At 47.4% G+C, this 24,365-nt stretch overlaps 2 protein-coding genes across 7 annotated transcripts in view; one reads left to right on the top strand and one right to left on the bottom strand.

The window, feature by feature from the left end:
• Positions 1-170: 170 nt before the first annotated feature.
• Positions 171-21,294, bottom strand: TMC7 (transmembrane channel like 7). 2 transcript variants are annotated; one of them, XM_077316566.1, is made up of 16 exons: positions 21,093-21,294; positions 19,685-19,919; positions 17,055-17,203; positions 15,386-15,553; positions 14,063-14,148; positions 12,979-13,124; positions 11,747-11,894; positions 10,428-10,601; positions 9,890-10,044; positions 9,140-9,257; positions 8,363-8,460; positions 6,422-6,605; positions 5,698-5,828; positions 4,652-4,807; positions 3,048-3,126; positions 171-1,855 (listed from the first exon to the last, which is right to left on the bottom strand). In XM_077316566.1, exons 1-16 carry the CDS (start codon positions 21,139-21,141, stop codon positions 1,796-1,798), a joined length of 2,136 nt encoding a protein of 711 aa, XP_077172681.1. In that variant the 5' UTR covers positions 21,142-21,294; the 3' UTR covers positions 171-1,795. The 2 variants fall into 2 exon arrangements, with proteins under 2 accessions (XP_077172681.1, XP_077172682.1); XM_077316567.1 differs by having other exon boundaries at positions 19,685-19,880.
• Positions 21,295-21,296: 2 nt separating this feature from the next.
• The window catches only part of TMC5 (transmembrane channel like 5), a 55,725-nt gene continuing 52,656 nt past the window's right edge, over positions 21,297-24,365 (top strand). For all 5 annotated transcript variants that reach the window (XM_077316555.1, XM_077316553.1, XM_077316556.1 and 2 more), the window contains exon 1: positions 21,297-23,405. The gene's annotated coding sequence lies outside the window, so the exon portion shown is untranslated. The remainder of the gene's footprint in view (positions 23,406-24,365) is intronic.

The following is a 24,365-nucleotide window of genomic DNA, read 5'->3' as shown; positions in this document are numbered from 1 at the left end:
CCACTCTACGTAAATGGTGATCTGGCTTATAAATGAATGGCTCTCAAATGCTCTTTATCTTTTAAATGCATTGTTTTGACAATTATTATCATGTTTTTCAAAAGCATAATCTTGATCATTGTGTGACATTGGGTGAAGAATATCGCTATTGCTACAGATCAATAAATCTGTTCTTCTAAAATATTCACATTGTATTTATTAGCATCAATGCAGACTTGGTACATATTTAACACGTTGACTTTTAAAAATAAGCATTTAAAACTACCAAACACAATCAAGAACTTTAACGGTGTACCAAACAACACTGTGCAATTTTTTTTTAACACAACAGTTATTCTCTACAGTTTCCAGTTCTTCTCTACGATTCCATTTATGCAAAATATAAGTGTAGTGCTTGAACCATCTCTATGCAAATCAGTCTAAAGTTAGCTTTTTAAGAGTAATAGTTCTAGTCAGGCCATCAAGCGTGAACGGTACAACTGAAGTGGGCCAAGGCAACATGGCTTCCTGAGAAGGCCCCAAAACATGTCCTGTTGACGTCACAAAAATGAATGCTAGCTCAGGGTCCCGCCCTGAGAGCCTTGCCCTCAGTTCATTTCAGCCTCTGGTTTCTGCAAAGTCGATTTTCCAGAGGGGGGCAAACAGTACCAGAAGACAGAGAAGTTAATAATACTCAGGCTTTAGAAGGTTTGTATGAACTGACATTGTCCAGGAAAGCCAGCCCTGACAATTCCAGCTTCTTTTCCCTGCCCCAACACCTCCATGTCATTTGCTCCAAATCCGGAGACATAAAAAGCTTCAGGTCGAGGCAGGCCGTCTGCAATGATTTCCAGTTTGGGACAGCTTAAAGCACACATCCAGTGAAAGACATCCTTGAAAGTGGTCCCTATCCAAGGTTCCGCCTTCTGAGGAGGGAGAGGGTCACCGCTCTCCCAAGGCAGCAGTGGAATTAAACACGGTTCACGTTTATTTGGGGAGGGGAGATTCAAGCGATTACAGGTGAATTCAAGTTGCCCACCATGCAGAGTCCAAGGAAATGCTGATCAGTCGTGTCTTCGGTCTGCAGCTGGCAAAGCTGGAGGAGGACGGGGAGGGGGAGGCAGCTGCCCAAACACCTCCTTTGGCTTATTCTGCCCGGCACTGCTGGGAGACGGGTGCAACCCAGGAACTCCCCATGATCGCTCCCAGCCTCTTCAGCAGAAAGGGGCCCAGCTGGCTGTCCACTAAATAGCTGCATGCCATAAATGGTTTCTCTGCCTGACCGGTGGCCTCCGAGTCAGTCTGCAGCAGAACTGCAGCCACCATGGGGAAGGGAAGCGTCCGTGTTTTTTTTAAGGCAGCTTGCAAGCAAAATTTGCTGCAAGAATTTCCTGTTTTGTTTTTTAATAAAAGCCCCTGGAAAACAGAGGCTTCAATGTAACCTGTGAAAGTGAAAGAGCAACAGAACAAACAGCCCTATGATAGGAGAGAGCTTGTGTGCAGGTCAGAGTTCTGTACTAACGGAAGGCAGGAAGATCCTGAGAAAAATAAAACGAGGTACGACAGGTGCGCGAAAGCCTGACGTAGCATCCTTTCCTGAGTCGACAACTCACTCAAGCTGAGGACATGGGAAACACACACCCCTGTTCAGAGGGACACGGGCCAAAGTTTGAAAAGATGCTTGCTTGTGTGTCCCCAGCCCACAACGACGAGGTCCCAAATTCAAATTCAAGGCACTGCACATCCCCGGTTGACGTGGTCTCGCTCCATGAATCCTTCTGCGTGTGACTTGGTCTAACAGGCATCCACAGGCCCCTCAGCTAAGGCTCTGGGCTTCAGTCAGCTTCCTGATGAGGAAGAGTTTGTCCCGGCTCTCCTGAGAATCAAAATGCCATTAATGTGCAGCTGCGGAAGACGGGACACTTTTCTTGCAATGCCCACCCAGAAGCGACCCCTCGTGCAAAAGCAGAACCAACAGCATTCTGACCACCAGCAGTTGCTTTACTAGCCATTAATGTGGACCAACTGCTAATGTTTGCATGTTCCCAAATTGTAGGTCCTTACTGAAGGTGACACATCCCTCCTTTGGGACTCTATTTGGATGGAAAGGCAGCATAGATTTCCTTATCTATGGCTCCTCTATATATTTGTGAAACAGCCTGGGGGGTGGGATGTGTCCAGCTGTCCAAGTTGGAATAGGGCCAATCAGGGTGCAAAGCTGGCTGCACCCTGATTGGCCCTGCTCCTGCAGCTCCCGCCCTCCATCCCTGGACCCTAGCCTCTTTGCTCTCAGACGTGCCTCAGTGCCTGGAGCCAGCAGCAGGTAAGGGGAGAGGGCCCTGGGCAAAGGGTCATGGTCGAGGGCCTGCTAACGAGGGCCTCTTGGCCTGCAAAGCACGGCCTGCTAACGAGGGCCTCTTGGCCTGCAAAGCACGGCCTGCTAACAAGGGCCTCTTGGCCTGCAAAGCAGGGCCTGCTAACAAGGGCCTCTTGGCCTGCAAAGCAGGGCCTGCTAATGAGCTCTGTCCTGGGCCAGCTAACAAGCTGGCCATCCCCCACCCATCCCACTTGATCCGGCTGTGAGCTGCGGCTCAAAGCGACCTTAAGCTGCCTGGCCAGGGCCCAGGGGAGGGAGCTTTTTAAAGGCCCGGTCTTAGGAACAGGCTTTGAAGCTAGTGTTTAAATAATAATTAAAAAAACATCCAGGTCTAAAACCACCTCAGCAAGCATTTGGCAGAAACCACTGGGAAATATCTTCTCAGCAAGGCAACCAAGAGATCAGGAGCAACCAATCACCTGCCACTTCCTCTCTTGCACAACAGGTTACCAGGACAACCTCTACAGACCAAATACTATGTTTGCTGCCAAAATTCCCAGTTCATTCCCAGCCACCCAAGTTAAACTGAAGAGTTAAGACCAGCATAACACTGCAATTTAAAGACTTCAGAAAAACAGGAATAACTTCAAAATTATTAAATTTTCATATTGTATGATTTTACAGACCGAGATGATTCCAAGTTTGTTAACATAGCGCACTGGTTAAAGACAAGGACATACTTTGAACTTACCATAACCAATTGTTCCCTGAGCTGATTAACCACTCGCTTGTGAGCTCCAGCCAAGGCCATGAAATAGAACATAATGAGGCTGCAAACAAGGAAGGAAAAAGGAACAAGACACCTCAACATGAAGGCAAACCCAAGTTTGGAACACGCTCCTCAGAAAACAATAGTAACCCTAAAGTTACTTGGGCCGCAGCTTAAAGAGTTGGTTTTTATACCCCACTTTTCATTGCCCGAAGGAGTCTCAAGGCAGCTTGCAATCTCCTTCCCTTCCTCTCCCTACATCAGACACCTACATGGAGGTGAGGCTGAGAGAGCCTCAGCCTTATCAGGACTGCGGCGAGCCCAAGGTCTCCCAGCTGGCTGCACGCGGAGGCATGGAGGATCAAGCCCAGCTTGCCGGATTAGAAGCTGCAGCTCTTCACCATGACACCACGCTGGCTTACTGGTCAAGAATGTGAATTGTACGTAGGAAGTCCCAAATTCAACATCTAACTTCGTAATGGCTTAAGGCAGGGGTAGTCAACCTGTGGTCCTCCAGATGTTCATGAACTACAATTCCCATGAGCCCTTGGCAGCAAACGCTGGCAGGGGCTTATGGGAATTGTAGTTCATTAACATCTGGAGGACCACAGGTTGACTACCCCTGGCTTAAGGACTTTAGGTGGGAGCTTAAGGTAATCCCACAAAAACACACAAGAGCCACTTGTTGCAAGAAAGACTGAGGCTCATATGCTGCCTGTCTCTTGGAGTACAAGCCATGAGTGACAGTCTGGACCTGCCCAGGGCTGCCCTTGAATCTAGATCAGGGGTAGTCAAACTGCGGCCCTCCAGATGTCCATGGACTACAACTCCCAGAAGCCCCTGCCAGCATTCGCTGGCAGGGGCTTCTGGGAATTGTAGTCCATGGACATCTGGAGGGCCGCAGTTTGACTACCCCTGATCCAGATATTCCATGGCAGCTTTCTGTGAAGTATTAAGAGTGTTTTATGCTGCTTGATGCTTGAAGGGCCTGTAAGACAGAGCTCTTCCACCAGGCATTTGGTTGAGGCCCCCCGTGTTTCCATCAAGGACCCCTTCCCAAAGTCTACCAGAGTCTATGAGACCTGCACCCTCTCACTCCTGGTGGAAGAAGACTCGGCCTCCGTCTGAACCGTCTGAATGAGGTGGGATGGGATAGATTATTGGCGTTCTTGACCACTTGCTTGTTTTATTGTAAGTTGGGGTTTTATGGGGTTTTGTTGTATTTTAATGTTTTATTCTGTGAACCGCCACGGGTTCCTAGGAAATGCGGCGGTATATAAATCAAAATAATAAATAAATAAATAAAGCCAGTCCTAGATTTGAATTTTCCCCTCCCAGCCTCTCCCCTGTAGCCCTGAGAAAGCATGACCATGTGAGTGAAACTTATAATTAAGGTCAGGGCAGGAGGATGCATGTGCAGGATGCGCATGTCCTACAGCTGCCCTGAGTCAGGGCAGTGAAGGAAACAGACCAGCGTCACCCTGCAGACAGAGAAATGAGCCCTGCTGAAGGCTGCTACTGCGCACGCGCTGCCTGAAGCACTGACCCCCAAAATGCTGGAAGGGGACACCTTAGCCACGACTCACCAGAGGACCATGAAGAAAGGGACCGCAAATGCTTCAGAGGCCATGCTGTTCAGAACCTTCCTCAGAACTTCTGGGAACCTGTTTATGGTGTAGGCGATGATGTCCCACGAACGAGGGAAATACACAAAAGGCCCACAAGCTTTTGAAGAGCGAATGCTGGAGGAAAAGGGGGGGGGAGTGAGGAAAAGAGGGAAGCATCCTTGACTTTACACACAAGAACAGAATCGATTTCTCTAATGCGGTGCATGATTTGAGGCAGCTCTTGTGGAAGGCTTCCGACACAGATCAAGATTGGGTGTGGCCAACGCGGGTCAGCATAAAGGTGGCCAAGACTAGCAGGGCAGTGGTATTACTGAGCCTGTGGATACTTTCTCAAAATGTTCAGAACAGGATGGACTCTACTACAAAGTGGGTGGCTGCAGCCAATCACAAAACAGGAGGAGGTTCCAAGTAAAGCCTTGTTTATTTATTAATTAATTAGATTTTTAGGCCGCTCTCCTGGCAAGCTGTCCCCGGACAGAGACGGGTCTTTCCGAACAGTGAGACCAAAGTTGATGTCTCCCGGACTTGCCAGAAGAACCTCCTACTCCAGTGAGCCTGGGCCAGGTGTCTGCTTCGGGGAAGAAGAAAAAGGGGGCTGGGAAACACAGATGGGGGGGCACTACTGAGACAGATCATAGAATCACAGAATCATAGAATTGGAAGGGGCCATTCAGGCCATCTAGTCCAACCCCCTGCTCAATGCAGGATCAGCCCAGAGCATCCTAAAGCAGCCAAGAAAAGTGTGTATCCAACCTTTGCTTGAAGACTCCCAGTGAGGGGGAGCTCACCACCTCCTTAGGCAGCCTATTCCACTGCTGACACAAGGGAAGCAAACCCCTTGAGTTTCTGCTGTCATCACCCCAAAGGATACTGAGCTTTGGACATGCAAGCAGACCCCACTGGACTTGGTGAAAGGAAGACTGATACGCTGCCAATTCTTTTCCACAGTAACGGAAAGTAGCACCCCTAGACAAGTGAACCCACAGGCTATGCAGACAACTTACTGTGTCATGCTGAGTCCTAGGGGGATGAAAGCCAGAATTAAGCCGATCAAGAGCACCACCAGGAAGAAGAAATTGGAGCTCGACGCTCTGAAAGGTCGTGCAGACGGCTTACACGTGTGCATCAGACTGATCTGAAGAGGAGGAACAAGAAAAATTATCTCTGCCTGCCAGACTATACTGATCCTGGGCCCGAGACAAGCAATGGCTTGTTTTTTCTCTCCCCCCCCCCTATCCCGTCCAACCCCATCCTTTGATCAGCAACCAGCCTTCAGAACTGCTTCCTGGGAAATGGGAAAAGGAAAGAAATCCCCCTGCCTACCCCAGTGGCCCGCCAGCAAGCCCCAAGGCTTTCTTTGCCTCTTGCAGCTGGCAGGCCCAAGCCCCAGCCCCAGCCCCAGAAATTCTAATTTCTCTCTCCCATCAACAGTCTCTTCTTCCTCCACTGCAGCTTCTGATCACAGTTCCTAAAAGCATGAAGTTTTAACTACTTAAGAACTTGCTTTCCCAATCAAGGACTCTGAGCCTGAGTTCCAGAACCGACACAGCAGGCTGGCTATGAAGAAATCCCAAAACAGAGTTCCCTGCAGGTTTCACCCAGTTTTATTTTTTGGGGGGGGAGTGACCCAAGATGATGTTGGCAGTTACAGAAAGTTTTTAAAAGCCACACAAGAGGAAATCTGCCAACGGTCAACTGTTGCCTCCAGTTCTCGCTGCACAGATATACCTTTTTGACATAAAAGATGATGAAATATTTTATGGTCGCGATTGCAGGGAGCAGCGGACAATAGAACGTCCCGACCCAGCAGATGGTTTGCCCGTAAACGATTTCCAAGACGTTGTCGGGAATGTCGAACTCTTGCAGGCCGCACGACCGGCAACCCTTCCATGAGCAATGGGTAACTAGCAGCCTAAGGACAACAGACGGAAAGTGAGCTTTAAAAATCCAGCCACCAAACTAAATGGAGCCTTTTCCCCTCCAAAATCATGCCTTTGTGGAAACAGAACCCCACAAACAGAAACGGCATTAGAAATGCATTCACAGCTTGTCCCAGTCAATTTGCTTTTTCATGTTTTACCTGCCCTCCCAAGCTAACTTTGCAATGAAGGAATCATGGATGCCACCCGATGTTCTTTGGCAAGAGAGTGGGATAAAATTTAGTAGACAGATGTTGTTGGGCACTGCTTCTGACATGTTAATATGACAGCCAGGGCGGGGGGCTGACGAGAAAAGCAGAACAGAGAGTAGGCAAAAATAAGTAACCCTATGCTGCTTGAAACTCTGCACCGGGACAAAGTGAGAGACTGCAACTTGTATGAATTATGCAGCGCCTGGCTTGTTTTACCCACAGTCTCCAGAGCTTGGAGGGGGGGGGGTCAGAATTTTGTGAAACAGCAGAAGACCATCCGGTCCTTTCTGACCTGATCACTTGATTTCAAAAGAGGGAACCGGACAAAAATGAGGGGAATAGTCAAAAGGAAGCTAAAAGGGAAAAACTAGAGCATCAAATCCCGAGAGGATGACTGGAAGCTATTTAAAACCACAGTGACTGAAGCCTAAACATCTCGCAGGTTAAGAAAGGCACTGCCAAATTAACAGTGCAAGTCAAGGAAGCTATAAAAACGGAATGGGCTTCTTTTAAAAAGTGGAAGGTTTGCCCCAGTGAACTGAACCGGAGGGACTCACAGCCTCTGACAAAAGAAATGTAAGTAAATAATTTGGCATGCAAGAAGAGATTTTGAGGCACAGGTTGCTAAAAGCATCCAGAGGGAAACATTTTCAAAAATATATTCAGAGCAGGAAACTAACCTAAGCAGCGGGGCCTCTGGATGACAAAGGAAAAAAGGGATTGCTAAAGGAAGATGGGGAGTTGTCAGAGAAACTCAATGACCTTTTTGCTTCTGTGCTCACTGTGGAAAGTGTGGGGCCACATCCCGTTTTTTGGAAGGGACTCTGAAGAACTTGGCCAAACTGAAGTGACCAGAGATAAAGTTACTGGGGAAATTAAAAACAGGCAAGTCTTCAAGTCCTGATGGCATACACCTGAGAGTTCTTAAGGAACTTAGATGTGAGAAAGGTTACATATATGGCTTAATAGGTCAACTATCATTAAATTCAGTCGCTGTACCAGAAGAATGGAATGTAACAAATGTTGTCCCAGAGGGGTACCAGGAAATTACAGGCCAGTCAGCCTAACATCTGTCCTAAGCAAATTAGAAATTGTGATCAAAGAGAGAATTGTTAGGTGCATAGAAGGACAAAGCTTGCTGAGGGAAAATCAGCATGGCTTCTACAAAGGGCAGTCCTGCCTCACCAGCCTTTTGGAGTTATTTGAGAAAGTGAACAAGCATGTAGATAATGGTCACCTGGTAGACATTATATACCTGGACTTTCAAAAGGCTTTTGACAAGGTACCTCACCAATGACTCCTGAGTAAATTTAACAGTCATGGGATAAACAACAGGTATGGATCATATGACAGGAAGCAAAGATGAGGAACTAATGACCTGGAACCAGAGATGAATTGTGTAGTGTCAAAATTACAGATGACACAAAACTACTCAGGATGGTGAAAACCAGGGAGTAAAATCTTTACAAACTGCTCTAGTCCTCTGTTTTCCATTCTGAAGACTGGATATTTTGACCCCACCCAAATGGCATACTCACTTCCTAGGAAAATCAATGAAGATGGCAACGGCAAAAATGATTATGAAGTCAAAGATCATCAGTTTGTACATCTCCTGTCCAACCTGAGATTCCCAGCACTGAAATGAAAGAGGAGACAGCAGAGTAAATACAGCAGCTGGAAGAAGCAGAGGAAGATGCAGCAGGCCGCAAAAATAGCCCTGGGATTAGACCCATGCTCGTTCGCATTTTGAAACTTCTTTCATGGCGACTCGATTCTTGTATTGTGACTTTCTCTAAAGCAGATCATGTCCTTCCCACCTCTTCCATTTCATCCTTTCAGCAACTCTTTGACATCACATTTCGACCATGGAGGATCCCCTGAAGCATTCTCCAGGCTTTGAGGAGCCCCGGAAGTGATGTCAGCTGGCCACACCCGTGGAAGTCATGTGCCACCAGAAGTGACATCACCCAGACACTCCCACTGGATGTGACATCAACAGACCACTCCCACATCGCGGGAAGTGGTGTAAGCAGGCCTCTTCCTGTGTCTCCAGAATTGACATATCTATTAGAATCCACCCCACCACCATCTACCTTTGACTTTAACACATTGCTAGAGATGCCAGCTGGCCAAAATGCAGGGGGCATCATGAGGCCCACCAGCAGGGCCAGAACTCCAGTGTTTGGTTTCTGGCACAGAGACTCTGGAAAGCCTCCCTCTGGAAAGCCTCCCACAAGAGCTCCTGATGTGTGGCACAAGGGCTCCCCCCCCCCAGGCCTTGTGGTGATTTAAGTTCCCACGCAAAATCTGCTTACGGGGTAGAGCTTGTAGTTGTAGCCACAGGTTTCGCACTTGGGCTCAGCACAGGAAGTGATCCGAGTCCACAGCGAGAACAAGAGAACACCGATGTTGGCCAGCCGCACAAAGACACACCTGTAAGATGGTGGGAGAGGGACACACAGAGAGACAACGTACCAATGAAATGTACTTTGTTGCAGTACCTGATTATGCAAGGAAAGAGGGCCGAGGGATCCCAGTATTTTTGACCCACTAGTCCAGGGGTAGTCAAACTGCGGCCCTCCAGATGTCCATGGACTACAATTCCCAGGAGCCCCTGCCAGCGTTTGCTGGCAGGGGCTCCTGGGAATTGTAGTCCATGGACATCTGGAGGGCCGCAGTTTGACTACCCCTGGACTAGTCTTTAATGGAAAGGCAAGGTGTAGTGGTTAGGAGTGTGGACTTCTAATCTGGCATGCCAGGTTCGATTCTGCGCTCCCCCAAATGCAGCCAGCTGGGTGACCTTGGGCTTGCCATGGCACTGATAAAGCTGTTCTGACCGGGCAGTGATATCAGGGCTCTCTCAGCCTCACCTCCCTCACAGGGTGTCTGTTGTGGGTAAAGGGAAGGCTTTGAGCCTCCTTCGGGTAGGGAAAAGCGGCATGTAAGAACCAACTCCTCTTCTTCTACATGTTTCATAAATGAAATATATCAACAAAGGCTCCTTAGCAACATTCTGTTAAGGAACCTAAGGGACAGCTCGGAAGGACAGCCATGCAGGGGCTTACCTCATCAGGGTTAACTGGATTTCAAATGTTGGAGAATAGTCTTCAAGCTTGATGAGAACGGAGAAAATCAGTGGGGCAACGAAGTTGATCATTGTGATAACCATAGAAGGCAAGTACTGCACCCAGAGATGGTCCTCCAGTTTGATTTTCTTGTCCTGCATAGAGAGGAATAGCCGGTTAATTGCAGAATCTGACCATCTGTTGCTTCTCCCAGTCTTCCCCACTGGGTCTCCCATGACCCAGTTCTCATGGCAGAAACTGTACCATGGGAAGGTACATCTGGATTCTGCCTTCATATAGCTTCCCACCTTATGAAAGCTGGAGAGGTCATGGACAATACATACTGTCTCAGCCCCCATCCCCATAAAAGCTTATAGGGAATCCTCCCAAGATCCCGCAGCAAATTAATGGACCACGGACAAAGGTGGGATATAAATAAAGAAAAGCAATGAAAAGGGGGGGGGGGTATAAACATGAATCAATCATCTTCCAGGCCCTTCCAGGTTCTTTCTCAGTACAATTTGTAAATGGTACTTACATAGGAAATATTTTCTTGTGAGTAGACAGTCGCTCGATAGATCGAATAAAAGCAGCCTGACAGCACTGCAAGAACGATGAGATTTAAGAATATTCTCAAACAATAGATACGGATTTTCTCTTGGGTGGTTCTTTCCGCTGCTCTCTGCTTTAGCCTTTCTTCCTCTAAGTCGGTCTGTAAAACAGGGGAGGAAAGGAGTAAGTGAAAGGAGCAACGCTGGATCATGGTCACGGTTCTGCCCTTTGACTGACACTCAAGCCACTGTTAATGATAAGTGCTTCCATCGTAAGCCAAGGTCTGAAGGGTTATGAAATTCAATTTTTAAAAATTATCATTATATTATGTTGTCATTTATTAAATTCCTATACCACCCTATACCACAGGGTGGGTTAAAATTAACAGTAAATTAACTACCAACACAATACATTGGCATCCTTAACACTATTTCGCTCCCTTATATATTTGGGAAACAGCCTCTTGGGAGGAGACTGTCCAGGGCCCTGTCCGTCCAGGTCCATCCTGATTGGCCCTCCCCCTCCAGCTCCCACCCTCCCTCCTTGCCTGCTAGAAGCCTTGTGACTAGTTAACAGTATAAAACAAAATCACAAGTAACCAATCAGCAGCATTAAGCACTAGCGGCCTCCAGATATTCCCCGCCCAGCAGTGTCCAGATTATGTGTCACTCAGTGGGGGGTGTTTTGTAGGGGAGGGCCACAGATGCGATTAAGTCCCTGGCCCCAACCAAAAGCTTAGTGGAAGAGCTCCATCTTGCAGGCCCTGCGGAACTGTGCCAGCTGGAACGGTGGGGAGTGCCTTCCAGGTGCTGGGTTCCAATTTACACCATGCAGTTTGCAGGGAGGTCGCTGGGGACTCTGAGCCCACACTGGCACACACCAGGAAAGCTGCTGAAGCCACAGTGAGAAAGAATGCACTTAGTTCCTCATTGTGGGCACATATCAGCATCTTTCAATATCTTCCCAGACGTGGGCGGGACCACGGCCACCACTGTGGCATCTAGTGATAAGAAAACCGCCACTCTGAGCAACTGAAGGAAGAGAACAGGATTCCTTGTCTCTTGCCGGCAACGCCTGCAGGAAGCCACAATGAAGTCAGATCTCTTATGTACAGCACACTTTGCACAGTGGTTTAGACAAAGCCTCCAGGTGTTGTCCTTCGAAGGGTGTGTCTCAGTTTTTTCCGCCAGCTCCGATACCCTGCTCTGATTAGCCCCGACCAATATTTAACTGGGTTTCTTTCTCAAGCAGTGTGACATGCTGTTGGGGAGCGGGGGAGGACAAAGCACACACAAACCCACTCACTTTAAGTTCATAGTGCAAGCTGCTATGCTTCAACCATGCCGCGTTGACATCTGTGATGCAGAAGTCCCAGCCAGCAAATATTTTGTTGCAATAGCTCTGAAATTGATCTTCGTTACGGACCAAGCTTTGCTTGAACCCTTCGACAGATCTAGGAGAGGCAATGCATTTTTTTTTTCAAATAAGAAGCCAGTCGACATTAGCAAGCTATTTTTTAAATATAAGAACATGCAAGAATATTTACCATCCAGCCCAAGGCATATTTACTCAGAATTAACCTTAGTGCTAAAATGTAATCTCATGAGGAATAAATATATTGTTATTCTGCACTGTTTCTTGCAGCAGATGCAGAAACGTGTTGAATCCTAGAATCATAGAGTTGGAAGGGACCTCATGGGTCATCTAGTCCAACCCCCTGCACTATGCAGGACACTCACATCCCCATCGCTCATCCCCTGTCACCTGCCACCCCCTTGAACTTTCACAGAATCAGGTGGCTATCCAGCCTCTGCTTAAAAATCTCCAAGGATGGAGAACCCACCACCTCCCAAGGAAGCCTGTTCCACTGAGGAACCGCTCTGACTGTCAGGAACTTCAGAATCTCTTTCGAATTAATTTCATCCCATTCATTCTGGTCTGTCCCTCTGGGGCAAGAGACAACAATTCTGCTCCATCCTCCATATGGCACCCTTTTGGATACTTGAATGCACGCTCACCTTTCAAAAAATCCCTCTGCAAACACATCACTTAAAATCTAGCTTCAAACCCATTTGTCCGTACAGTAACAAGGAAGTCTGACCATCAACAGCTGAATCCTTGGGCTGGAGCATCCGCTGAACCGGCCCAACTGATTGCCATGGGACTCATGGAGTGACCATCTGGCCGATTTCCTGAGTGCCAAACAGCAAGGACCATTAAGCATCCTTGCCCTGCCAGATGTCTGCTCCTCTGGAAGAAAACACTCAGGGCACGCGCAGTGCTGCAATCAGGCCGGCTAATGAGGTTTAAAGCAGTTTGGGAGCGTGCCAGTAATAAAACCCAACAATAGTTTTGTCATCGATAACCCTATTCATTGCTTTTAACCCTATTCAATCATTAGCTTTTCAAAATATGCAGAGCCCTTTTATAGGCTTTATCACGGCCCTTCTCTTTGCCATCCACCTTTTGATGTTGGCGGCATTGTGATAAAACAGGCGGGTCACGCCACACACACACATCCCTCAAATGTTGGTTACCTTTTAACAATCCACAGAAGGCTCAGGGAAAGGTAAGCCAGCGTGGTCAGCAAATACGCAAGGGGCACGCTGTACCTTACAATGCCCAACGACACAGTATCCACTGTGTAGTAGCCATAAAAGAGACTCGTCATTTCGAGGAAACCCTGCAAGAGGTTAGAGTAACAAAGGAAGGCTGAGTTACTACATGGATCTCTGCGCTCTAGCAAACCAAGGACAACAGTCAAGCTTATCTGAGGAGCTCCTGACAGGTGACAAATTGCAATTCTCTCAGCAGTTCAGAGAATCATAGAGTTGGAAGGTCATCTCCAAGGTCCTCTAGTCTTAACCCCCTGCAGAATGCAGGAAATTCACAACTACTTGTCCACCCACAGTGACCTCAATTCCAGGCCCGGAGGATGACCCTTCCTCCGCGAACCACAAAACCAGAATTCCTGGCCAGTCTGACCTGGAGGAAATTTGCCTCCCAACCCCAGAGGCGATCGGCATCTCCCTGGACATGCAAGAAAGAGCCACAAGAGCCAAGCTCCGACCCAATCTCTTCTGCTTAACCACTTATAATCTACCTAAGTTCTAATCTGCTTAGGGATGCTGCACCCCTAATAAGGCAAGACTCGTCGTAATCTTTCCTTGATTATTAAGGAATATAACTGCATAACCCTGCAAATGGCATATTAGGAGAGTTTCACCCCGCCCTTTGTCTTAAGAGCTCCCAGTGTTGTACAGGGTCCTGTCTTCCCCTGTTTAGCCTAGCTGATGAGGTTTAGAATCCAAGTCAACAGCAGTGGAGCAAACTCCTCTGCCAGAGTGTCTGTATTCCCACATTATGACAAACTGGAACTGGATTCCGATCAAGCACTGAGAGAGAAGAGCATCAAACCAAGCCGCATTTGTGCTTCTGTTGGCCCATAACCCCAGACACAGTTTGGAGTTTTCGAATTTCACCTGTGACCAACTGTGGTTACAAGATTTAACTTGTGACACCTTTTAACACCCTTTGAGGTGTGCCCCCAAGTGATTCAGAAAGCTGTTTGGCTGTGATCTTTTGTTTTTAACTTAAAAATAAATAAGAGCAACTACTTACTGTGCCAGAAAGAAGATCTATAATGTAAGTGTAGAAGTAAATCAGCCCTTTGGTCCCGCTAACAATATAAATTGTGCATTCCGCCTCTGTGAACAAGAGATTTTTAAAAAATACTAGAACAGAAAAAAATAAAGAACTTGATTTTTTGTTCATTAGCTTAGCTTGTTCTTTGGCAAAGGAAAAAAAATCTTTAGCTGCTACGAAAAAAGGGACACTGGGAGCAGCCTTTCTTAACTTTTTGACCATTGAGAAATCCCTGGAACATTCTTCAAGCTTCCATAAACTCCAGAAGTGGCGCCATGCATGCAGAATATAGTTGGGAAGCAGAGCTGTGGACACGCCCACCTGAGGCCCCTCCCTTTCCCACCCCCTCCAAGCCCATCATTGGACATTTTGAAGAAGAAGAAAAGTTGGTTCTTATATGCCACTTTTCTCTACCCAAAAGAGGCTCATAGCGGCTTACAGTCGCCTTCCCTTCCTCTCCCCACAACAGACACCCTGTGGGGTGGGTGAGGCTGAGAGAGCCCTGATATCACTGCTCGGTCAGAACAGTTTTATCAGTGTCGTGGCAAGCCCAAGGACACCCAGCTGGCTGCATGTGGGGGAGTGCAGAATCGAAACTGGCATGTCAGATTAGAAGTCCGCACTCCTAACCACTACACCAAACTGGCTCTCCAGTTTATTGGAAGGAGTGGGTGGGTCAACGTGACTATACATGGTCATTTCAACCAATACATGTTTTAAATTAAAAAAAAATATTTTACATTAAAAAAAAATATTCACAAAACCCTGGTTGATAAAGACTGCTGTGGAGTTTCTAAACCCCCCAATGGGCAAGGTAGACAAAAAGAAGTATTTCTTTGCACAACACAGCATATATTGATGGAACTCATTAACAGACTGCCACAAACAGGTAGTTTTAAAAGGGGATTGGATGTGGATGAGCCCGTCTATAGCAAGTTTGGGGGCAGCACAGCTTTGCTGGGTGACAATATGGGGGGGGCTATGTGGCCTCCTGGTGGGCTTCCTGGATGAACAACAGGATGTTGGTCTAGACCAGGGCTGGCCAAACTGTGGCTCTCCAGAAGTCCATGGACTACAATTCCCATGAGCCCCTGCCAGCACCTGTTTGGTCCCCTCTGGTCTAGAGGCACCACTGGCCTCATAGAATCATAGAATCATAGAGTTGGAAGGGGCCATACAGGCCATCTAGCCATAGAATCATAGAATCACAGAATCATAGAGTTGGAAGGGCCATACAGGCCATCTAGTCCAACCCCCTGCTCAACGCAGGATCAGCCCTAAGCATCCTCATCTTCTTACCTGTGCTCTTCAGAGGAGGTTTAACATCGCTGCTATTGAAGACCCCGTGCCTAGAGAAAGTGCTGGGCAGCATGACAAAGGTGAACATCAGGAGGAAGATCACGAAGTTCAGCAACACCAGGAACCGCAGGAAAGAGAAATAAGACTGGATTCCAGTGCCAAATTTCCCTGCGGAGATTACAATCAACATATCGTCAAGGAAAAACTGCACTGAGAAATATCACAGCACATCAACGGCACTCTGGTCATGGAAAGCTTGGCACAGCGGTTAAGAGCGGCAGCCGCTAATCTGGCGAGCCAGGTTTGATCCCCCACTTCTCCACACGCAGTCAACTGGGTGACCTTGGGGCTAGTCACAGTCCTGTTAGACCTGTTCTCAAACAACAGTTCTCACAGAGCTCCCCCCAGCCCCACCTCTCTCACAGGGTGTCAGTTGTGGGGACAGGAAGGGGAGGCTGCTTTGAGACTCCTTCAGGCAGTAAAAAGCAGGGTATAAAACCAACATTCTGTAATTCCGGGATTCAGCATGGCCAGTTCAAGGGAGACAGGGCAATTCCACTACTCTGTATCTTGAGGGAGTAGGGCAAAATGCAGAAGCCACTCTTCTGTTTCTTTCTCTTTCCTGTTTTCTGTAAACCGCCCTGAGTCCTTGGGGAGGGCGGTATATAAATATAATAATAAATAAATAAATTCTAGAGAGCTAAAACAATTTTTTTCCCAGCACTGTTCTCAGACGGCTGACACTTGTACGGTAGCCCAAGTACTAGCCAAAACTGAGGACAGCTGGCCTAGTGGCTCATTGAGATGCCCTCCCCTCACCTCCTTCAAGCTCAGTTTATTTCCAGAGTTCTCACATGGTCGAAATGCCACATAAAGAGATGCCATATTTTTCTCTCCTGAACGAAAACACAGAAAGGGCATAGTACAAGGAGGACCAGTGCCCAGCTGCAGCTAGTTGGGTAGGAGGCTTGCATTTATCCACTGCATGTTAAGGACACCCACTCCTTCCCCAAACAGTTCTGATGTTCTACGGACCACCTGAGTTAGCCCTCAGGTGGCCAACTCTTTAAAGCCAATATGATGGGAGGAGACATCACTGCCTACGCTGGGGGAAGATCAAAACATGTATTCTGGCTGCACCCAGTACTGCGCAGATGACAAACCGAAAGCAACTACATCTTCCCAAACAATCAGGTCTCAAACTGGTGGAGCAGCAACCAGGAAGCAGACAGCGTGGAATTCCACAGCATGGAATCATGTCACAGAGAAGTCATGTGATGCAGTGGTGCTAAGATCTGGAGGTTCAAATATCTACTGGGGGTTCAAATATCTACACAGCCATGAAATGAGATGGGTGATCCCTGAGCCACCCGTCCTCAACATAATCTACCTCACAAGGCTGCTGTGAGGATAAAATGAGATGAAAGAACTGTGTCCACCAGTCTGAGTTTTTTTTGGAGAAAGGGCAGGACAGAAGGATATACTAGATTAATTAGTGTATGATTCTCACATGCCGTGCTCCTCCTGCTTTAACAATCAAGGGACAAAGTGCTTCTGCAGATTCTCCCCCAAATGTTCAAAAGGCATTCCTAATCTGTAAATATGGATGCAGAATGGGCAACAGATGTTCCAACAAAAGCAGAATGAGCACAAAAAACAACAAGGGTACCCTCAATCCCGTGAATGTCGTGTCTCCAGAGTTCCAGGCAAGACAACAATGCTTTTGTGTCTTCTACACATTTTCTCCACCATTTCCTACTGGTCTGTTTCCACTGGTCCCATCCTGACAGGCATTTTGTGTTTGCCTCTTGAATATTCCTTGTAAAAAAGAAGAACAAAACATGACAACAATATCCAGTTTCCGAGGCCCAATAAGGCTGCTTTCAGAAGTTCTCTCCTTCATGGTTAAATAAGCATAACAAAGCATGCAAAATCACTTGATTTATTCAGATTGAGGAACTAAGTATAGATTTAAATATGAAATGCACATCTAAATACACCCTGTTTGTTCCCCAGGTTCCTTTCTATAACAGACAGTAGCCTGGAGAAACGAATAGTTTTCATCTGCTCCTGGAGAAAGCAGGGTAAAGAAAACACTAAACCAGCCTCTTGTGATAGCCCCCAAACTGGCACATCCCCCACCCCAACACAAACAATGTTTTGACTTCCCACCAATTGTTCAAGCCAGAGGCCTTTTAAGGATATAAAGACAGTCTAATTTAATTTCTTCAAGAGCATTTCCACCTAAGAAATCTAATTTTGTGACTGATAAAGGACAAAGACCATTTCCATAGGTATGGAGGTGAAGAATGGGGGGAAAACTGGAGACTCCTTATATATGTAGTGGATGCGTAAGCAGGTCCTTGCATTCCCAGGGAATTGTTAATTGCCACTGTGGGATGGTAGGTGAATTTCCTCCAGGCCAGTTTGGATTCTGGAGATTTTTGTGGAGGGATCACTTGGGCATGAAATTGGGATCATCATGGGTGGGCAGGTAGTTGTGAGCATTGAGCTGGGGGTTGGACTAGATGACCCTGGAGATCCCTTCCAACTCTATGATTCTATAGGTCTATTCTATACTTAAATCTACCAAACAGGGCCTATTCTCAAGAATGTAAATTCAAATTCAAACTTCATTACAGTCGTTCAAAGTTATTTGAAGTTAATACATAAAAGACCAAAAGAATATGGTCATTTTATATAAAACAATTTAAAACAGATCATAAAATAAAACTTAAAATTATGCAAATTTAGAGCAGGAATGTATCTTTAGGAACATAATGCAGGTCCCTCAGAGACCCATTTCTTTTATCTGTGTACTTATTCAGATGGCTTGGCTCCCTTCCCTCTCATCAACTCAATCAATCCCCTGCAATTATTTACTTAAGCCTTTACCTCAGTTAAGTACAAGCTAACTTAATAGGATCATCAGATGGTGAAAAATTAGCCTCATTTCATTTTAATGTGATTTTCTTTAACGTGAAACAGCTGGAGAGTACTGAAATAACTTCCTGCTACTTGAACATGGATTGAGAAGGGATCCAAATCTAGATGGCAAAAGTCCATATGCATGCCTGGCCTCAGCCCGGGCCTGTTCGGTCCTAGCCCCAACCTGGTGGAATGAGCTCCCGGAAGAGCTGAGGACAGAGCTGTCTAAGTTCTGCAGGGCCTGCAAAACAAGAGCTTTTCCACCAGGTCTTTAGGTTGAGGCGGGGTCAGGAACAAATGGGGCCCCTCCTCCCGCCAGTGCTGCGACATCATGCGAGCCCCCACCCTGTGATCGGCTGAAGATAGGGGAGGACAGGTGAGGACTATGCCGCCTTCTTGTGCTTGTTTAAGGGGATTTGATCGGTTTTATTGGGGATTTTATCACAAGTCTACAAAAAGTGCCAGGATACCTGATATTAATGAAGTAGAAGTGCCTGATATTAATGAAGTAGAAACAAAAGCTTATGTGCACTAAAATATCTGGCACATTTTCCTGTCAACTTCACAAACCCCAAGAAAGCCCTCAGGCTTCCTTTGCATTCTCTACTCAAGTGTAGCTCAATAACAAGAGCCTTTTTCTGTTGCAGGAAACCACAGCTTGCTAGTATATGTGAACCACAAACTTTGCTGGTTGTGTTCCCTCAAAAACAGGATCCCAGGCTAACCCTAGTTTGGAATCTGGAAAAGGAGAAGAAATCCTATGTTGAATGCAGATGTAGAAAATCATATTTTGATGCTACAAAAGTGGCAGCCTCGTGCCATTTACAAAAGGAAAAGGAGGACAGGGAATGTGGAAGCTCAGTGATCTATCCCAGACTCATCCCTATCCCTAAACTCATCAGGTTTATCGCTCATCTTTTAAACCAAAGTATCCCAAGACAAACAATTTCTAAAGCAAAATCTAAAGGGAAAAAGTAGAAAATATCCACAGTAGCAAAACTAATCCGTGTATAACATCATATAATTCCAGTTCCTAGGAGTCCTTAATAATAAACCTAACCCAAAAGTAAAATCAGACTCCAGTAGCAAATTTAAGACCAACAAAGATTTATTCAAGGCATGAGCTCTCGAGTGCATGCACAGAGTGCTTGCACTCGAAAGCTCACGCCTTGAATAAATCTCTGTTGGTCTTAAAGGTGCTACTGGCCTCTAATTTTATTGTGCTACTTCAGACCAACACAACTACCCGTTTGAATCTCACCCCAAAGTGTTCTGGACCAGCCCGTGTTTCACTGATCCTTTCAATCTGAAACGGACACAAAGAACGAAGCTCCTTCATAACACACAAAAGGAAAAAATTTTTGCTCTAACCTCAGGTGCCTTTTTTCTGCAATGCTTAACGCATATTCCCTCAGTGGCTTTGCAGGCTCTCGGCAGCCAATCCTGTCTATAAGGCTTCTAGACTCTTCAGAAGTTGACCGAGCCAAACTGCGGTAGTCAGGCGTTCCTATCGAAGTTCTCCTCCTCAGCATAGACTGGTAACTAGGCAGTTCTTGCAGGAAAGTTACTGTCGGGGATACATTATGCACATCAAGCACAAATACCTCTGCAAAAGAGACAAGAGTCAAAGGCGTTCAGCTTTTAACAGGATAATAACAGTGCAAGACCAAATCTGAGTCCAGTAGCACCTTTAAGGCCAACAAGGATTAAATTTGTTTAAATTAAAGATTAAAGGTGCTACAGGACTCTGGTTTTGTTGTGCTACTCCAGACCAGCACAGCTACCCCTTTGAATGTATTCTTAAGGCAAATTACATCCCTTTAAATCCATTGAAGCTTTAGAAGGGTGTAACTCTGTTTAGGATGGCACTGTCAGAATCTCATCAGCACCATATATTTAAAATGGAGAAAGAGAAAAAGTCAGCGTCAACATTTACGTCAATATGAACTTTCATGGGTCACAGACCACTTTGTCAGATAAATCCCTGACGGGAAAATCATAACGGGAAATCTCATGGGGTAGATGGGCAAGGCGAAGGTGAATTCCAGGTACAAATCCTGATGCAACGGAAAAAGATGAGCTGATGCAGAAAAGGTTAGGCATGTGACCCATTGCAAATCAACACAATTTGCAGTAATACACACTGGGCCCCTTCTGCACGCACTGATTCGTGCACTTTCAATGCACGTCAGAAGCAGATTTCCCTGTGATGCCCAGAAAAATCCAGCTGCCAATGCCCATTGAGAGGACACTATCCAGCATGTGGCAAAATGCGCCCTGGATGGGGAGGAGGCCCAGAGCGGCTCCCCCCGACCAGCAAACAATATCGGTGAAAATGAGCAGAGGCTGACCCAGCAAGAGCCAGCAGAAATGCCCAAAGAGCTACAGGCTGAAGCCGCCCATCTCTCCGACCCTCTCCTCCACGGAAGAGGCTGGGATTTCTCCCCCTTCCAGAAAGGGCTGGTCCACCTGAGGTCCGTGGACTGCAATTCCCAGCAGCCCCTGCCAGCGAACGCAACTGAGACAGACAGCGAACGCTGGCAGGGGCTGCTGGGAATTGCAGTCCACGGACCTCTGGAGGGCCGCAGGTGGGCCACCCCTGAAAGCGGGGGCTCCTTGAGGCGCGCCGACAGGTGGGGGGGGGGCTCAGGTGCGCCCAGCGGGCTCAGGTGCGCACAGCCTCGCCCCCCGCACCCCGGAAGCCGCCTGAGGGAGGGAGGGCGGGGAGGGCGCCCCTGAGGCGAAAGACGAGGCCCCCCGCCCGCCATTGCGCCCTTACCGTCTGCGGGGCTGCCGGGCCCTCCTCGGGGCAGCCGCGCCTCCCGCATGGCGCCGCCTCAGCAGCCTCCGCCTCAGCCGGCCTTCCGGGCCTGGGAGCGCCCAGCGGCCTCTGGCGGCGGCCGGGCCGGATGCGGAGGGCGGAGAGCGGCGCCCTTTCGCCTCAGAGGGTGCAGCGGGGCTGGGAATTGGCTTCTCCTTCTGCAGTGAGGAGGGCGGTGATGAATGGGTCGGCCTTCGACACCGCCCTGCCCCACAAGGGAGCGTCGCCTTCTTCACCATTCTTGCCAGGGGGTTAGGCTGGGAAGAGGCCGCCATAGGGGGCATGTCTGGTTTGAAGGAAGCCCTGGTGTAATTAATGGATTTGGTCAGAAGAAGTACAAGAGTTATTTCTTATAGGCCGCTTTTCTCTACCCGAAGGAGTCTCAAAGCGGCTTACAGTCGCCTTCCCTTTCCTCTCCCCACCACAGACACCCTGTGAGGGAGGTGAGGCCAAGAGAGCCCTGAGATTTCTGAAGAAGAAGAAGGAGAGTTGGTTCTTATATGCCGCTTTTCTCTACCCGAAGGAGTCTCAAAGCGGCTTCCAGTCGCCTTCCCTCTCCTCTCCCCACCACAGACACCCTGGGAGGGAGGGGAGGCTGAGAGAGCCCTGAGATTACTGAAGAAGGAGAGTTGGTTCTTATATGCCGCTTTTCTCTACCCGAAGGAGTCTCAAAGCGGTTTCCAGTCACCTTCCCTCTCCTCTCCCCACCACAGACACCCTGTGAGGGAGGGGAGGCTGAGAGAGCCCTGATAGTACTGCTGGGTCAGAACAGCTTTATAAGAGAGCAGAGGGTTGGACTAGATGGCCTGGCCCCTTCCAACTCTATAATTCTATGATTCTAAGTGTTGTGGCGAGCCCAGGGTCACCCAGCCGGCTGCATGTGAGGAAGGAGCAGGAAATCAAACCCGGTTTGCCAGATTAGAAGTCGGTGCTCCTAACCTATGGTGACCAGATTTTAACATTGGTAAAGCAGGACACCATTGACCGGGGAGGGGGGGGGGTCTTGATTAGAATTTTGGTCTCTATGGAGCAACAAAAAGTTTCATAGAACGCATAGAACCAAAAATAGTATTGTAATATATATTTTTAATTTCAACATAAGTACAATTTGCCAGGTACCCCCAGATGTCCCTCCAAAAGTGGGACAATCTGGTCACCTTATCCTAACCACTACACCAAGCTCCTAACCACCCACCCGGTCCCACCTACTTTCTAAAATCAATTTGCAGTAGTAGAAAGGCGAAGCAAAGACTTGAGATCTCCGGGCTTGGATGTGGTCAGGCTCCCCTTGAAATGCCAGGTTGGCAGCCTGGGAGAGCTGCTTGCTCGGATTGCCAACCTCGAGGTTGTGTGGATTTAAAATTGATGTCCTGACTACAGTGATCAGGAGAAAATGGTTGCTTTCAGAGGTCGACTGTGTGACATTCTATCCTACTGTGATCCCTTCCTTCCCCAAACCATGCTTTCTGCAGGTTTCATCTCCAGGAATTTCTCAACCTGGTTGGCAACAATGTTTGAGACAGGCCTCACCTTAGAAAACCAGGTGGCTACGGTGACTTTGGCGTGCCTTCTCCCATCTTGAGCTGATGTGCCAGCTGCATCCATTCTGCTAGTGCAGCTAGACTGCAAGTCAGGGCAAGCATATGACCTTAATACTACATGAATCACACTCGCTACTGATCTGCCCCTCAGTCCCGTTCAAGGCATTAAGTTTTGTCTTTTAAAGTCCTAATTGGCTTGGGGCCAGGGTCTCTGAAGGACTGTCTTCTTCCCTGCTTTCCTGGCCAGGGATTAAGATTGCAAGGAGAGGCCCTCTGACTATCCCAAAAACCAAAGCTCGCCTTTTGTATACAGGAGAGAGAGCTTTTTCAGTGGCAGCCCCAGTATTATGGAACAACCTCCAGAGGGAGGTTCACCTGGCCACCTGGCCACCTGGCCACCTGTCAGCCTTCAGGAGACAGTGGAAGACACATTTAGGACTGCATTAGCAGCCCTAACTGGAGTTTTTAATGTGTGACCATTTACGTGTTTTTATAACTCTTTTATTTATATTTTGGGTTTTTTAAATATTGTATTTATATTGTAAGGTGCCTTGAGATCAGCCCTGACTGCTCCTTAGAAGGCCAGATCCTGAAGATGAAACTCAAATAGTTTGGCCACCTCATGAGAAGGAAGGACTCCCTGGAGAAGAGCCTAATGCTGGGAGCGATCGAGGGCAAAAGAAGAAGGGGACGACAGAGAATGAGGCAGATGGATGGAGTCACTGAAGCAGTAGGTGCAAACTTAAATCGACTCTGGGGAATGGTAGAGGACAGGAAGGCCTGGAGACCCCATTGTCCATGGGGTTGCGATGGGTCGGACACGACTTTGCACATAACAAGACAAGCCTTTGCACATAACAAGACGACTAATAAAATGTTTTAAATAAATTAATAATAGACATGTACGTGTTAAAAAAGTAGCATTTTAATGAAATGGAAATTTAGTGGCTCCTTAAAAATCGCTAAAGAATTCTCGTTAAGGCGTTTGGGTGTCGGAGCTCAGTTCAGCAGTTAAAGAAAAGTCTTATTTAGCCCCGGGAGGGGTAATTTGGAGCAGAAGTCATCCTTCTGAGAGTGGTGAGGTTTTATGTAGGTGGGATGCCCACAGGACATACAGTGGTGCTCATGCTGTTGTGGAATGGCTGAAGTGAAGGTGGTTGATGGATTTCTGCTTGTGGGTGTGTTGAGAATCTGGTGCAGTTGGCAGAAAGAGAACAAACTGTCAAATTAGGTTTAATGTCCTGCAGGTGGTGACAGTAAAAACATAGTTGTGGAGACCAGGCCCTGAGACTGACCTGCCAATTCCCCTGTTGTGTTGCCTTAAGCACAGCAATAACATTTACTTGAATGGCTTGTTTGTTTATGCATATGCAGAGCGACTGTTAACAATCGAAGATTCCAATTACTGTGGACGTGTGTGCCTAGTAAAACTGCAAGATTAATTCCCTGCAGCAAGACTGCCAAGTAAACTGCTTTGGCTAATGCAATAATCGCTTGAGGGGGTAAATTTTAAGTAGATGATGAAACCAGGCATCTTTATTCACTTTGTCACTTAAGCAGAACAGGTCTTATGGAAGAAATTGTGGCAGTAATATTATATTTTGCTTCTCTCCCTGGATCTTACTCATTGTACCATTCCATAAGACTATAATACTACTCTTTAGCTCTTTGCCCAAGCGTTGCCCCAACG

The sequence above is a fragment of the Paroedura picta genome, chromosome 17 (genome assembly GCF_049243985.1).
Source record: "Paroedura picta isolate Pp20150507F chromosome 17, Ppicta_v3.0, whole genome shotgun sequence".
Taxonomy (NCBI): Eukaryota; Metazoa; Chordata; class Lepidosauria; order Squamata; family Gekkonidae; genus Paroedura; species Paroedura picta.
Note: the sequence above shows the minus strand (reverse complement) of the source record. Positions and strands in the feature narration are given on the sequence as shown.